Here is a 16,481-nt window from a genome sequence, read left to right on the forward strand (position 1 = left end):
GGAGTAGATAGTTCGGGGAACCTCGAGGGCGGAGAGCCCCAACTACGGCTGGGCCTCCTGGGGATGGCGGTTCCGCGAGTCTGGCTGGTGACTCGCCGGAACTGAAAACCTGTCCCGGGAGCCCGCTGGGGCCCCGGGACCCCTCGGAATCGCTGGGGGCAGGAGGCCGGCTCGGCGTTCGGGAGATCGGGCCGGGACGCGCTAGGGGCGCGGGAGGAGGGCCGGCACACGTGGGTGCCGGCGGGCGGGCCGTGGCCGGGTGCGGGGTGGGGGCGGGGTGTGGCTTCTCCGCCTCCCGGGCGAGATTTACATGTGTGTGTGGCGGCCCCAGACTTCCTGCTCTGCTACGCTGCAGGTACGCGCGGGCCGGGCCGGGCGGGCGGCGGGTGAGCCGAGACGCGGGCACCTTCTCACCCGGACGCCACCGCCGGCTCCCGGGCCGCGCCGCGCAGCCTTCCGCCCCGGGGGCTGCTAGCCCGCCCCGGCCACGCCAAGCGCCAGGCTCCGAGGTGGGGGGGCGCGCCCCTCTCGGCCTCCCCGGTCATCTCCGCCCTCAGCACCTAGCCTGGCCGCGCGCCCCTGGGCGCCCCCACCGCCCGGGCTCCCCGGAGGGCCGCAGCCATGAGCGAGATGTCCAGCTTCCTCCACATCGGGGACATCGTCTCCCTGTACGCCGAGGGCTCAGTCAATGGCTTCATCAGCACTCTGGGGTGAGTGAGCCGAGTTCGGGGCGGGGGGGCGCGGTGGGCCCTGGTGCTAGTTGCGTGCGTCCTGCTGCCTCCTGCCGACAGAGGACCTGGACGTCCCCAGCTTTAAGGAGAGGGGGAACGGCTCGCCTCCTTTCAGAGAAAGGAAGTGAAATGTTTGCCCAGGTAAAGTCGGGCGCCCAGCCGGAGTTGTCAGGAGGCGCCCCCCTTCGCGAAGCCTCCACCCTGGCGCTCTCGCCCTTCTTCAGAAGGGGCGGGGAGGCCGAGACTTCCTCTGCAGGTGGTCCCTGTAAGGGGGCAGGTGGGTGGCTGGGGCGTTAGTTAGGGAAAGGCATCCGGGCCTGGACGTGACCGGCTCTGGGGTGGGGCGGAGCCGTGGCGGGGTGGGCAGGCTCAGCCCGGAGTCCTCTAGTAACAGACCTGTCGCACCTTTGAAGGGTCGCACCTCTTCCTCCTAGCTCTCTTCTGCCCTGCGCCCCCCTCCCCCGCCCCCATCACTAGGAGTGTCTTCGCAGCCCTCCCCTTCCAGGCGTCCCAGGTTCCTGCCGGCTGCCCCCTTCTCCCCGCCTCTCCCTGTCAATTTCCTGAGTAGCTCATCTGGCGCCTCTGGGTCCCTGGTCCCAGGATCTCTGGAGCACTTTACCAACATTAATTAATTCTGGCTGCCACCTCACAGGGTCTGGATAAGCAAGGAATCAATTCAAGTCCCTGGAGAGAGCCAGGCCTGAAGCTGGCATAGGGCAGGGCAAGAATTAGAGCGAATGGGTTTTATCTTCAGAGGGCAGTTGAGTGAGTCGGTGGGGATGGGACGGAAGAGTGATTTCTCCACCTCTCCAGCCTCAGGGCAGGGCCTGTTACCTTTGTCACATTTTCAGTCTGGGGACTTGTGTTAAATGGTCTCATCTTCCCCAGCACACCCAGCCGTTTTATTTTAGGGTAAACCCACCCTCTTCTGCCGACCCTACCCTCGTCTGGATGCCAACCAGCTGCAAGGTGTCCTCTCCCTGGGGGCTTCGGAGGACAGCCTTGGCACTCTAAACCCAGGGCTGGCTCGCCCTTAGCTGGGGAGGTGGGAGTCACCTGGCTCCCTTAGTGTCTTGTTGGGAGTTTAGCTTTAGTCCTTGCTCAGTTTACCAGAGGATGGGGTAAGCTGCATTCCTGGCGCATAGTAAACACGTCTGATAGCGCTGAGGGAAGGAGCAGAGACTGTGGGGACGTGGGGGATGCAGGGGCAGACGGTGTCCCCCTGCCTGGTGTCTGAACAGTGCTGGGGACTTTTGGGAAATGACCATCTTCTCTGTTGCTCTGAGTGCCAGGCTCAGGGCTGAGCACACTGTGGGGGCTTTTTTTTTTTTTTTTGCGGTACGCGGGCCTCTCACTGTTGTGGCCTCTCCCGTTGTGGAGCACAGGCTCCGGACGCGCAGGCTCAGCGGCCATGGCTCACGGGCCCAGCCGCTCCGCGGCATGTGGGATCTTCCTAGACTGGGGCACGAACCCGTGTCCCCTGCGTCGGCAGGCGGACTCTCAACCACTGCGCCACCAGGGAAGCCCTGTGGGGGCTTTTTTAGCACCTGTGAGGATCTAACAGAACCAAGGCCGTCCACACAGGCCTCATCCCCTCACTAGGGATTCCCTCTATTGCTTCCTAGCACAGCTCCCTCCCGCCCTGGCCCTTCCTGCCCCAGGAAGCTGCTTCCTCCAGTCCAGTTTGATTCTGAGGCAGGGCCTGGTGACCACCCAGAGCCATTCTACTCCAGGGGCGGGTTCCCAGTGCAAACATCTCCAGGAGCTCCCAACTTCTGCCGATACACACACGCCCACCCTCCCGGCACTCCCACCCTCCCAGCCTGGCCCTCTAGCACTGGCGTGTGCTGGCCCCAACTTAACTTTCTATTTTTTTTTTTCCACCACCCCCTTCACGACCCTGACACTCCAGGTGCGCCACCGGGATTGGGATTCCTGGAACCTTCCCCACGCCTTTGCGGTCTGGTGTGCTCTTGTGGTCTTGTCTCGGTCTCTTTACCTTTGTTCCAGTTGCCCCTGCCCTTCAGCCAGTCTCCACCTGAGTAAATCTGACCCACCCTCTCAGACCTGGTACAAAGCGGCCCTACTTTGTGAGCTCCAACCCCCGTCCCCCACCCCGGCAGAATTAACCCCTTTTCCCCTGTGCTTCGCACTGCTTTCTACACATTCCTCTCCGGTGTTAACTGTGTTGTTTTACAATTAGTTGAAGGTTTCTCTGTAGAGCCCTCTAACACTGGGCACTTTGCCAGGATTGACTGATTAATCACCCCATTCCTCCACTCGGGCGCTGTGCTGGGCACCTTCTCAGAACTTCACTCAGTGAAGGAATGGTTTCTAAACACCCTAAGGCATCGCTACTCAAAGTGTAGTCCTTGGTCCAGCAGCATCAGCAGCTCTGAGAAGCTTGTTAGAAAATACAGAATCTCACACCCCTGCCTGTCCTGCTGAATCAGAATCTGCATTTTGAGCCCCAGGGGATTTGGAGCCTTAAAGAGAAGCATTGCTCTATGTGATTCTCTCTCTGCTCCAGCCTCACCGGAATCTTTCTGCCTCCATCCTCAGCTCTGGTCCCCTTTGCCTTCATCCTGGCTGTTGGTGCCCATGTCTGCGAACCCTGGAGGCTGATTTGACTGAGTTCCCAGGCGATCGCAATACTCGGTGCCCAAGAGGTGCCCAGGAAGGGCTGGAGAAAATGAATTTGATGAGGACAGGGGCAGCCTTGGTGGACAGTGGGACTGGCTCAGCTGGGGGAGTGGAAAGGGGGGCGGGCATTGTTGGAGGAGGGAGTCTGGGGCAGCTTCAGATTCCAGCCAGGCTCTGCAGAGCCAAGTGGAGGAGGCCAATTAGAGCTGCCTGCGTAATTACAGCTCCCAGTGCAGATTGTACATTAACTCTGGGTTGGGAGGATGGGAGGGGTCTGGGGAGTGGATCCTGGAGCAGGTTGAGACCTCAGCCGGGAAGGGAAAGCAGGCCCACGCCTGTTCTTGGGAGGAGAGCATGGCCGGGGACACTGCCTCATCCCTCACTGCAGGTGGGAGGCAGCAGAGGCCAGGGCTGCAGCGGCGGGTTAGGGCCACTTCAGGTGAAGGATTTACTATGGCTCCCGGCCAGTGACTGTGGGAATCCGGCCCAGCGTGCAGGGTAGGCCCCTCAGGATCTCATGTCCAGTTCCTAGAAGGTCTCTTTTGAGTGCCCAGAGGGGTGGCCCCCAGACCACTGGGATAAGCTGGGGAGTGCAGGTGAACTGGGTCTTGCAGTCGAGCTCCCAGGATTTGTCAGATTGCCTCCACCTGCACATGACTGGGCCTTGGAGCACCGTTTGGGGGCTCTCAGGGCCTCTGGACCTGTGTCACCCAGGGCTGGGTGATCTCAGGGAGTAGGGTCAGAAGTGACCTTGGGATTCCGTGTCTACCTTCCAGCCTGATCTGCTTCCCCAGGAGGGTGGTAATTGGAGGTCAGGACCCAGAAAACGTGGAGGTAAATGTGGAGGAAGTCCCAGGTCCCCAGGGTCAGGACCTGCTTTGTCACTAACTGCGTGGGTGATTTTGGCAAGGTCCTCCCTCTCAGAGTCCGTTTCTGTCAGCCTGGTTGTCCTCTAAGGTGCTCTGTTTGCACCCGAGAATCTCCCTGTGGGTCTTTAAAAAAAAATTCCAGTTCCCATGTCCCATGTCACACCAACTGTAGTAACATTTCTAGGGGTGGGCATCTGAGGTTTGGGTTTTTAAAGCTCCGCAGTGCTTCTAATGTGTACCTGGGGTGGGGGGGTCCCTTCTCAGGGCCCTCTCAGGCTGACAGGCTGTGAGGAAGCCTAGCTATTGGGTCTGCCTGCCCCTTGGTCCAGAGAGCCCATCTCTTAGCCTTCATCAGACTTCATTAAGTCATTCAACAAATATCTAATGGGCACCTACTATGTGCCAGGCACTGTTCTAGTCACTGGGGAATCAGTGGTAACCAAGACAGAGTCCAGCCTGTTCTAGTCTGTACAGCGGGGAGCTGGAAGAGATGGTCTTTAAGGGCCCTTTGTGCCTTAAGTCCCTGAGACTCATGTGATTTCAGGAGGGGGCGCTGCCCCTCCCGTGCAGACGACATTCCACTGGCAGATTTCAGACCTGCCCTTGGCTTTCACTTAATTGTGATTTCACTGGAATGAGATGTTGGACTTAGCCCTGTCCTGTGCCCCAAGGCAGGGTCTCAGCCTCCACTAGGTCAATCCATACAACTCATGTTTTTTAGGAAAATGTATATATTTTTCTTTCTTTCTTTTTTAAATGAAAAAATTTTTTTCGCCGCGCCCTGTGGCTTTTGGGATCTTTGTTCCCTGACCAGGGATTGAACCCAGGCCCCGGTATTGAAAGCTCCGAATCCTAAGCACTGGACCACCAGGAAATGCCCATACATATTTTTTTCCTGATTAAAAAATAATATATGCTCCATGGAGAAAACTTGAAAAACTAAAATAAAAAATGATCTGTAATACCACTGTGATTATATTGACAGCCTCTATATGGGCTTTCTAGCCTTTTATGCACACAAATAAAGATTTACAAAACAGTACCACATTGCCCATCTGGCTTTGTATCCTGTCTTTCTGGGGGGAATACATTAACCTGTATTTTCCCATGCGTGCCAGCCTACGACTGTTGTGGCCACAGAGCATCCCCTGGTATGATGTACCTTCATTTATTTAAGCAACTCTAGTATTGAGCATTCAGCTGGTCTCTAAATTTTTTGCTGTTCCAAACAATCTGCCCTGAACATCCTAGTCCATACATGCCCGAACACTTGTCCAGTTATCCTCTCAGGATAGATTCCCAGAAGTGGAATTCTGAGATCAAAGGGAAGGCACATCTTTATTTATTTATTTTTTCCTGCCGCGCCGCGTGGCTGCGTGGCTTTTGGGATCGTTCCCTGACCACGGATTGAATCTGGGCCCTCAGCAGTGAGAGCTCAGAGTCCTTACCCCTGGGCCACAAGGGAATTCCCAAGGCACATCTTTTACCTTGCTGGCTCTCTCTAACTGCACATTTCTCTGGTGGCGGAGGAGGTGGAAACGGGGACCCTGTGCCGCGGGGGGTCTAGCCCACTTCACATCACGAGTTTGAGAGTGTTGTGCTAGGGGTGTGGGGAGTAATACCAGCCTCTGTCCTCGAGGTTGGGCCAGGTTGGGCGTGGCGGCTGCAGTGGGGAGGGGGTGGAGTAGAGAGAGGGGTGGTGTGTGGGTTGCCTGAGGACAGGATCAGCCCCAAGGTCCCACCGAGGGACTCCAGCGACCCAGGCTGCATGCAGCTCCTGGGCCTTAAAGAATCCTGCTGTAGCCACTTGCTCACACTCTGTCCTGCCTGACGCTCCTGACCCCGTGTCCCCTCCCCTCCCCTTCCTGACTTGGCCCAGTGGGGCTGTGGGGTGGGGGCTTGGGTTGGGGGTGGGGTGCCGTGCTGGATTTTAGCGGGGGCCACAGGAGCTTTCTGCTGCCAGTTTAGGGGCAGGTGTCTGGGTTTGAGTTACCCCCTGAGCACACGTCTCCTGCAGTCTACCCCGAGGCCTGCTCGCCACACTTTACCCCATGTGGAGCTGGGGGGCTCCTGCCTGGAAGTGGGGACTGTGAGGGAGGTGGGAAGGAGGCCTGGGAGAGGGGGACGAGAGCAGACCCCAAATCTCCAGTAAGTTCATCACAGGCCTCTAAATGTCAGCTCTGAGCTCCCCCAAGTGCATCACGCGGGTCATGCCCAGTAGTGGCAATGGTTCCCAGCGGTTGTGCCTGTAGCCAGCCTGCTCCAGGGAGGACCCCTGGCTCAGTGGGGCTAAGCGATTTGCTGGGGTGGGGGTGGGGGACGTAAGCCAGCAGGAGCCCTGCGCGCCACGCCACCACCGGAGAGGAGGCTGCAGGACTCTTCACACCAGGGCGGAGATGAGACTGGGCGCTGACCGCACAGTGCGCCTGGGGTGTGGGCTGGGGGTGGGGGAGGACACACTGCAGAGGGCTTCCCACCTGAGGAGACAGACAGTAGGGACTCCTTGCAGGGGATTGAGTGGGGGAGTAAAATGATCACTGTGGTGTGTAAAGGTACATATTTGTTTCGCTGGCAAGTGGGCAGAGCCAGGAGAGACAGTGAACATAAATCTTAGCCCGGGGGCAGCTACCGGTGTTTGAGGCAGACACCTGTGCATATCTGGTTCACAGATCCCTCTCCCATCACTCAGCCAGCCAGCCATCACCTGCTTCTACCAGCCTGCAGGAGAGCCGGCTCTCCAGGGTCCGAGTCTAGAAATGGGTGATGGGGGTGATAGAGGTCATGCGAGGGAGAATTAAGTCTGTGTCTCAGAGATGCTGCAGCTGATGATAGACGGACTTCACCGAGTGTTTACAGCTCTGGCCTGTGCTGTCCCTTTGACCCCTTACCACCAACCGGAGGCATATATATAATTTATAAAAGTAGAGAGAGGGACTTCCCTGGTGGTCCAGTGGTTAAGACTCCATGTTCCCAATGCAGGGGGCACAGATTTGATCCTTGGTCAGGGAACTAAGATCCCGCGTGCCATGTGGTACGGCCAAAAAAAAAAAAAAAAAAAAGAACCATTTAGAACACCCATATATCCACCACCTAGACTTAATCGTTGTTTACATTTTGCCATATTTGCTGTTTCTTCTTTGCTGAAGTATTTTATAGTAGATTACATGCATTGCGTTTTTTTCACCTCTACGTCCTTCATTTTACAGGAAATAGGCTATGTTCCTGTGTAACCACAGTGCTGTTATCATACCAATTAGTAATTTCCTAATAGCGTCCGATGCCCAATCCATAGTCCAATACTCTCAATTGTTCTCAGTCTAGCCCTGACCACTGGTTTCTTTAAATTAGGATCTACTCAAGGTCCACGTGTTAATTTGATTCTTATGTCTCTTAAGTCGCCTTTAATCTAAAGCAACGCCCGGCCCCCACCTCTTTCTACCTCCCCCGATAAGCGGGAGGCTGTAGACTTGTCTCACTTTCTGGAGTCATCAGGGCTGCTTTGCTGCTCTGTTTCCCAGAGAGCCAAGCAGGGATGTGGAGGAGGGCGGCCTGGGCTTCGGGGCTGCCCTGCTAAGGCTCCTCCAGCCTCAGTTACTATGTCAGGTTTGCGGGGCTGAGAGCCCAGTCCCCGCATGGAGAGCAGGAGAGAGGCCTGGGCAGGGCAAGGCCGACCTGTGAGGGAAGGGTGGGCTGGGTGGCCCAGGGTTGCCCCTCTTCTCGGCCTTTTCTCAGTTCTCTCTTGTGTCTCCTGCTCCCCATCCCTCTTCTCCTTGGCCTAACAGAGACCCCAGGACTCGCCAGAGCCCACCCAGTCCTGAGAGCCAGCAACCCAGGCCTGCAGCAGAGGCAGAGCCCCGAAGGCTTGTGCCCTGGCCAGGGGCCCTTATTTCTGTCAGGCCAAGTTTAGTCACTTTTGCTGCCTCTCTTCCTCACTGGAGAGGCTCTTGGGGGTTCCCTGAGTGTGTGGCTTACTGTCCTTCCTGGACTTAAGCTCTCTGAAGGGATGAGCCATGCTTGTTTTAAATTCCATATACTGGTCCCTTCGGTGGCTCAAGGTGGATCCTTGGTAAAGACCTGTAGAGGTCAAGTAAATGGATGTTTTTGCAGGGATGCAGAAGTGAAGTTCTTTTCTCCGACGGGCCAGTGATCCCAGCCAGTGAACCTGGGCTCCTCTCCCAACATTTCTCCCCACCCCTACCTAGTGGATGTGACTTTGGTTTTTTGGGGAGGGGGAATCCAAGGCCCCCATCCTCCACCAGCCAATCCCAGTGTTCTGACAGTGCCTGCTTTGGGCGTGGCCTTCTGTGGGTCTAGCCTAGATCTGTGGGGTGGTGGCCAGTGCCCTGGGCTGGGAGTCAGGGGATCTGGGGTTTGGAACTGGCTGTTCTTTAATTGTCCTGTGACCTGAGCTCGTCAGTTTCCCCCTCCACCCTCTTTTCCAGGCTAGATCAGGGAGGGGCAGTCTGGGGACCCTTTGGGACAGTCTGGTGTCCTCCTCCCTTAGCTGCTCCTCTGATAGTCACTTGCCCCACTTCTAGCTCCCTTCTTCCTCCTATTTATCAAATCTTTCCGGACAGCACTGACCTGCCCCACTGCCTTTTCCATGGCTCCCACCTGGATCTCAAAGTCCACCCTGGTCAGAATGGGGCCAGCCAGGCCCCTGGATGCATGTGCCTTTCCCTCTTCCTTCAGACCAAGGTTTTGGGGTGCAGACCCCGGGGGCATTTCAGGGACAGCGCCCTTCTCCACATCCTTCTAGAGCAGAGATGTCCACCAACTCCTGCTCAGAGGTCCCAGGGCAGGCCTGCCCACAGGCTTCCTGCCCGACCCCCCCTACCCCTACTACCCCTTCCCCTTGCCCACTCTACTGATGCCCTGTTGGGCCCTGCACAGTGCAGGCTCAAACTCATCTTGTGTCACCCAGTGGATAGAAGGCTTACAGCAGACTGTCCTCAGGGCTCCTGAGTGTCCACTGGGCTGGGGGTGTGGGGGGTAGGGGGTGGATTGCACAGGTGAAGGTCGTGGCTCCAGTCCTCACAGCACACAGCATGGTGGACGTGAGCTTCCAGAGGGTGGGGACCACACCCAGCACATAATCCCTTTGCAGTAAGATTTTGTTGAACGGATGGAGACCTAGATTGTACAGGTACCATCAACTGACCAGCTGTGTGGCCCAGTGGCCCCTTTAACTCAGTGAGCGCCACACTGGACTGTGGTACGAATGGAACGAGGTATCGGGTGTAATTTATAAACTAAAGTGTTCTGCACATCGGAGCGTTGGATTTTCTAAGATGATCTTGGCTGGGGTGCCTTTAGTTAAGGGGCGATGCCTCATGTGGTGGAAACGGGGCAGGGAGCTCTGCAGGAGCCTAAGCGCGGCCTTGAAGATGGCAGGACTCGGAGGGAGCTTCTGCGTGTGCAGAGGCGTGGAGGGGGGGACAGCGAGATCAGAGGACTGGCGGGGCGCGGGAGTAGGCCCTTCCCTGGATCTTGGGCGGAGGTGGACGCGCTAGGGAGGGGAGGGGGACAGTGAAGCGACGCCGCAACTTCTCCCAGGAGAACCCAGCTCTGATTAGAGCGCCAGGTGCGCATCGGAAGCCGGAAGCCGGACACCAATCCACACAGATACCCCCACCATGAGGGAGAACGGGGGAGCTACGGCCCGGGATATAGGTGCCACCAGGTGGGGAGGGGTCCTTCGGAGCCGCCTTCCGCGGGCTCTCGGGCGCGGGGTGAGGAAAGCGCGGGCGCTGGTGGCTTGTCCCGCGCCCAGCCCCTCGCGCCCGCCTCCCACCGCCCCCGGGCGCTCCTGGCACAGGCCCAGCGTCCTGGCAGCGGCTGGCAGTCGGAGGCAGGCCGGGGCGAGGCCGCGCTCGCATCCCCTCCGCGACGCGGCTGGGGCGACGGCCACACACTGGGAGGCGAGTTTCGCTTCTTGGCGGGGGCGGGGCTCGGGCGGGCGGACGGAAAGCGCACTGCGGCCTCGGCGCGTCAGCTGGGTCTCGGCGGGCCGGGGCGGGGTTTCGGAGGGGCGGGGGCGGGGCGCTCGGCGACCACCTCGCTGCCTCTCCCTCTACCCGGAAGGACAGAAGTCCCGGCCGCGCCCTCTGAGGCTTCTTCTCCATCAAAACTTACCTGTCTGCTGTCCCAGCCCTTGCAGCCCACCTGATAAGGGCTTTCCTGCTTATCTGTTAATGGCTTCACGGGACACTCCTCCCATCCCCTCCCGCCCAATAGCACCTTCTTGGGATGCCTCAGTCCTAAGGAGTAGGTTCAGAGGAATGGAGGGGAGGCTTGTGAGGGGGCGCTTGGGGACATTTTGGGACTCTCTAAACATCCTGCTGCTGGCTGCCTTCTTTGCCTACGGACTTGGTGGAGGGCTGCCCTAAGCTACAGCTAGGAAATGAAATGATGGGAGGGGCGAGGCGCCATCCCTTAGAGGCTGCAGGGGAGGGGTACAGAACGTTCCCAGGGAAGTCGATTTTGCTCATCCAGAACCCACACCTGGAGGAGGGAGGGGGTGGAATGTTGGATCCAGGAGGAAGTTCTGAAAGTCCCATCTTCCTGACCTTGTTTTCCCGATACCTTGTGGGAGCCCCCTGCCTTTTTTTTTAACCGTCCACGTGGCTTGCTTGTCTGTTCTTACCATTCCTGACCCCTCTTGGCTGCAGGTCTGGGATGTTTTCCTTCCCAACCTTGCTTCAAATTCTCCTCCTGGAGGCCATGCTCCCCTCCTGACCAGTCCCTCCCCTTTTCTAAGTGGCTTCAGCTTGCGCTCCCAAAGCAGTGCCCTGCTTTGTAAACCACTGGGCACTGGGGAGGGGCTGAGCTGGAGACAGCAGGGTTTCAGAAGCTGTGCCAGAGTGGGCGGGGACAGAAGGACATCCACATAATGACCAGGCAGATTTGTGCCAGGGGGATTAGGAAAAGCACGCCAGGCATCCACTTTTGCATGTCTTTTTCCTGCACTTGTGACCCAGGGGAGGGATGGAGGGGGTCTGGGGTGAGGATGGGTTTTCCTCAGACAGGGAGTCTCTGGGGAGGTGGCCTACACAGGGCCTTGTGCACTGGTCAAGATGGCGGCTGTGGGGACTACGCCAGCCTCTCCTCAGTTGCACCAACTTCCATGATGCCCTATGGCTCTCCAGCACCCCCAGCAGTGCCAGGTGCCAGGCCCTGGCCGAGGCTTCATCCCCTTCCCTACCAAAACTTACCATCCTGTGTCTCCTCCCCTCAGGGCTTTGCCAAGAGACAACCAGCTAATCTGATTCACTAATCTCTTACAGGAAATTCTATGAATTATTCGAGGCTTTGCACAGCTTCTGCCTCTTCTTTCACACCTTGTCTGATTGGCCAAGCTCTGACCTCTCCCTTCCCTGGACGAAATCCACAGATTGGCACCAATGCATATTCCTTATATCATGAACTCTTCTGAGTATGTGACTTGTCTTCCTGATGAGATTTTAAACTCTCTTAGGGACCTTACCTTTTGCTTCTTGTGGACTTCCCACAGCAGCTAGTAAAATGATTAATTCACTCAATATGTATGTCGTGTGTGCCCGCTCTGCGCCAGGCAGGTGGTCCAGATGCTGAGGATACAGGAGGAAGCAGAACAGACACATCCCTGTCCTCATGAATCTTCCATCTCAGGTTGGGGAGGATAGGAACCAAAATAAATAAAATATATAGCAGGCTGGGTGGTGATACGGAGAACAGGGAGGAAGGTGAGAAGTGTGGGAGAGAACAGTTTACAGTTTTTAAAAGGATAGGGAGGGAGAGTGTCCATGGGAATGGGTCATTTGAGGCGAGATCTGAAGGAGGTGAGAGAGGGAGTCAGGAGGGTGTCTGGGGCAGAGAGTTCCAGGCAGAGGGAGAAGCCAGGGTCAAATCTCCTGGAATGTTTGAGGAGCCTGGAGGAGGACTGTGGGCTGGAGCAGAGTGGGTCAGGGGCTTGGGGAGGAGATAAGGTCTGAGAGGTAAGGTGGTAGGTCATGTGGGGTCTTTCAGGCCATAGTGAGTTCTTGGGTGGGTGGTTCTCTGAGATGGGTGGTTCTGGAGGGTTCTGAGCAAAGAACTGCCCTGATTTAACTGACCTTTTAAAGGGATCCCTTTGCTGCTAAGTGGGGAACAGGCTGTAGGGAGATGAGAGGCGGGGCCAGGAGACTAATGGGGAGGCAGTTACATCTAGGTGAGAGCTGGTGGGGACTTAGACAGGGTGGTGGTGGCGGCACGATGAAAAGAGGTCAGATTCCATACGTATATATATTTTTTAATTTTTTAACTTATTTAATTAAATTAATTGATTAATTAATTTTTTATTTTTGGCTGCCTCGGGTCCTAGCTGCGGCACGTGGGCTCCTCGTTGTGGCGTGTGGGCTCCTATCTAGTTGTGGCACACAGGCTCCAGGGCTCGTGGGCTCTGTAGTTTGTCGCACACAGGCTCTCTAGTTAAGGCGCGTGAGCTCAGTAGTTGCGGTGTGCAGGCTTAGTTGCCCCGTGGCATGTGGGATCTCAGTTCCCTGACCAGGGATCGAGTCCGCGTCCCCTGCATTGTAAGGTGGACTCTTTACCACTGGACCACCAGGAAAGTCCCATCATATGTATATATTTTTAAAAATTTTATTGAAGTATAGTTGATTTACAATGTTGTGTTAATTTCTGCTGTACAATAAAGTGACTCAGTTATCTATGTATATTCTTTTTCCTATTTTTTCCATTATGGTTTTTTACAGGATATTGAATATAGTTCCCTGTGCTATACAGTAGGACCTTGTTGTTTATCCATCCTATATATACTAGTTTGCATCTGCTAATCCCAAACTCCCAGTCCATCCCTCCTCCATCCCCTCCACCGGCTACCATGTCTGTTATCTATATCTGTGAGTCTGTTTTTGTTTCGTAGATAGGTTCATTTGTGCCATATTTTAAAGTCAGATTCCATACATATTTTGAAGATAAAGCCCACAGGGTTTCCTCACAGATTAGGTTTGAAGGACAAGTGGAAGAGAGGACCAAGGATTGACCCAAGGTTTTGGGCCCAAGCAATTGGGAGGATGGATCAGCTGAGATGGGGAGGACTTCAAGGAGAGCAGGAGCTCAGCTTGTAACGTGCTGAGTTTTCGATGCCTGCGGACATCCAAGTGGAGACGTGGAGTGGGCAGTTAGATCTACGAATCTGGAGTTGGGGGAAGAGGGGTGGCAGAGGTGGAGGTGGGAGTCATCAGTGAATGTATAAGTGGTGCTTTGAACCCATGCTTGTGGCCGAGATGACCAAGGGTCAGTGCTGATGGAGAAGGGGAGAGGGCTAAGGACTGAGCTAGAGGCTGGGGATGGGGAAGGGGACCAAGTGAGTCCTTGCAGCAAGCTGCCCTCTCCCCTCCCCTCCCTGTCACGGAGAGGTCCCCCACAGCAACCCCTGCACCCCCATGCTTCTGGGACCACCTCTGTAGAGATGAGAGCTCCAGGGACCTTGAGATCAACCGGAGGTTTAGCACAGCTGGGGCAAGGAGGTTGTGAGGCTAGCTAGGGAGTGGGTGGAGGTCAGATCACAAAAGGCCTTGTTGGCCAATCCAAGGAGGGGAGGCGCAGAAGGAGGCTTTGGAATTAGCTCTGTGGCTTCAGACAGATTATTTAATGTTCAAACCCAGTTTCCTCCTCTGTAAAATGGTGCTCATGACTAGCCCCTTGGGGGAAGTTGGTGAGAATTCAGAGGAAGTGGTTGTGAAGTGCTGAGATAGAGTTGGCCTCTGAAATGGCGGGTCATCATCATCACTTTGTCCTAGAGGCTGGGGTGGCATTGAAGAATGTTAAATGCAGGAATGGGGGGATGGATGGATGAGTGAGTGTCCTCCAGAGACTCAAGATTAACCTCAGCCATGGCTGGAAGGGAGGAATTTCAAGCCCAAGGGTGACCAAAGCAGAGAGTATGAAATGGGCCTGACTGAGGTCGGGAAGGTGCAAGGTTCACTGTCCTGTCTTTGAGACCCGGAGGCCTGTCCCTGTAGTTCGGTGTCTCATAAGTTTCTCTCATCTGTTCGTCTGTCTCTAGGCTCTCTCTGTTTCTGTTTCTTATCCTGTTTATCTTTCTGACTCTGTCTTTTCTGTCTCTCTCTTCCTCTCTGTGTCTCTGTCTCTCCGTCCCCTTCTCTCTTCCTCCATCACCTGCTGCCTTTTCAGGTCTGGGCAGGGTCTCAGGGCTATGACAGGAGTTATATCCGCAGTGTGTGACAGCCCAGACTGGCAGCAGGTCCCCATGGGACAGCTCCAGCTGGGGGGTCGGGGGTGGGCTGGGTGTGTCTCTGAGCTTTTTGTGGGGTCTCCCCTATCTCCACCCAGGACACCTCGCATTTTAACAGTGGTGCCAGGAAAGGGGATGACCTGATGGCAGGGGGTTGTCAGTGATGGAGAAGTTTCTTTGTTTTTTTTTTTAATTGAAGTATAAAGTATACTTTATACTTCAATTAAAAAGTATAAATTGAAGTATAGTTGATTTACAATTTTATGTTAATTTGTGCTGTACAGCAGAATGATTCAGTTATACATATATATACATTCTTTTTTCATATTCTTTTCCATTATGGTTTATCACAGGATACTGAATATAGTTCTCTGTGCTATACAGTACGACCTTGTTGTTTATCCATTCTACATATAAAAGCTTATATCTTCGAATCCCAACCTCCCACTCCATCCCTTGAGAGGTTTCTTTGGAGGCGTCCCTGGTGCCCTGGAAACCCCTGCCCTGAGGGAGGGACACCTGGGGAGGTGGGTGTCTTCTTTCTGCTGACCCAGCTGCCTTGTCGCCCAGGTTGGTGGATGACCGCTGTGTCGTGGAGCCCGCGGCTGGGGACCTGGACAACCCTCCTAAGAAGTTCCGAGGTGAGACCTCTGCTCCCCCCACTAACTCCCCTCCCCCTCCTGGCTGCTGAGTCATGGACCTCGGACAGAACCCATTCAACCCAGGGGCCCAGTAGGCGGGTTAGGCAAGGTGCCGCCCACAGCCCCCTCACACTGCTGCCTGTGGAACCCCCCTCGGCTTGAACGATGCCATCTCGGCAGGATGGCCTCTGCCTTCATTTTCCGGGGGCCACACCCCACTTCTCAGGGGCACACCCACTTCTGGCTGGGGGCCCGTTCTCCCCTGACCGCCCCACCACCCACAAGGCTTTCTTTGTCTGTGTGACTGGGCGTTTTCTGAGGGAACAGGGGAAGAAAAGAGAGTCTCCTCAGGTGTTAGGAGGCCCAGGGTGAGAGCTGCATGGTGAGGGGCTTGGACCCCATGGTCCCCGGGCAAGTGCCTTCCCTCTCTGTGTCCTCCGAGGTCAGTGGGCGCCTCAGCCCCGCCCCACAGGCCCGGGGGCCCTCGTGAGGATGAAATGATATCCTGCTGTCGCTGCGCCCTGCAGGAAGGTGTCATTGTGGTGCTTACTTGTGAGGCTGAGACAGACGGGCAGACGGAGCCTGGGCGTGGTGGGCATGTTGGGAGCAGGCAGGAACACGCCAGGCCGTGCCACCTTGGCTGCCCACGTGGCTGCCCCTCTGGGGAGAGATCAGCTGGGATTGTCCTCGAGAGGGATGCGGTTGAGGGAGGGGAGTGGGATTTACGACAGTCCTGTGGCATCCTTGGCACTCTCTGTCTGCTGGGGGCCTTGCCTATCTGTCGGAGTGTGGAGGAGATAGGGGGCTCCTCCCAGGCTGCAGGGGGGCCCCACATCTACTGTTCTGCTTCCATCGTGTGCCTCTGAGTGGGGTCTTAGGTCTGGACGTGCCTGGCTCTGTGGGGCCCGCCTCTGGCACTGGACCTTCCTCACCACCGCAGACCCCTCTGTCCTGCCCCATCTGGCCGCACTGCCTCTCACCTCATCCCCTACCCCTGGCCCTCCCTCGTTCCCTCTCGCCACACCAGGCCCGCTGCTTTTCCTCACATTTATTAGCCGTGCTCTGGGTAGAGATGGGGGTTCCGGGGGGTCGTGTGGGCTGCCCGCTTGGAGGTACAGCCCCAGCACTTTCCCGGAGCCAGGAATAGGAGAGCTTTGATTTCTGCTCTAGCTGAGGGTTTTGGGTGAATTCTTGGGAAGACCTTAGAACGGAAGAGAGTGGTTGAGGTCCCGAGGCTGGGCTGTGCCAGGGCAGGGAGGGGACCGGGGCTGAAAGGAGGTGGGTGGTGTGTCTCGGTGTGTGCAGTCAGCTGTGTGGCGTGATTGGCGGTGACAGGGAGGTGGGTGTGGCAGAGGAATAT

The 16,481-nt window shown here is 56.4% G+C and overlaps 1 protein-coding gene across 1 annotated transcript in view; it reads left to right on the forward strand.

Annotated features, from left to right (window-relative positions):
• Positions 1-621: 621 nt before the first annotated feature.
• The window catches only part of ITPR3 (inositol 1,4,5-trisphosphate receptor type 3), a gene marked incomplete at its 5' end in the record, with an annotated part of 65,590 nt that continues 49,730 nt past the window's right edge, over positions 622-16,481 (forward strand). The window contains 2 exons of the mRNA XM_082847606.1: positions 622-710; positions 15,051-15,121. Of these exons, the coding sequence (XP_082703732.1) occupies positions 622-710; positions 15,051-15,121 (160 nt within the window). The remainder of the gene's footprint in view (positions 711-15,050; positions 15,122-16,481) is intronic.

This window comes from Leucopleurus acutus (genome assembly GCF_964270905.1).
Source record: "Leucopleurus acutus genome assembly, chromosome: 10".
Lineage (NCBI taxonomy): Eukaryota > Metazoa > Chordata > Mammalia > Artiodactyla > Delphinidae > Leucopleurus > Leucopleurus acutus.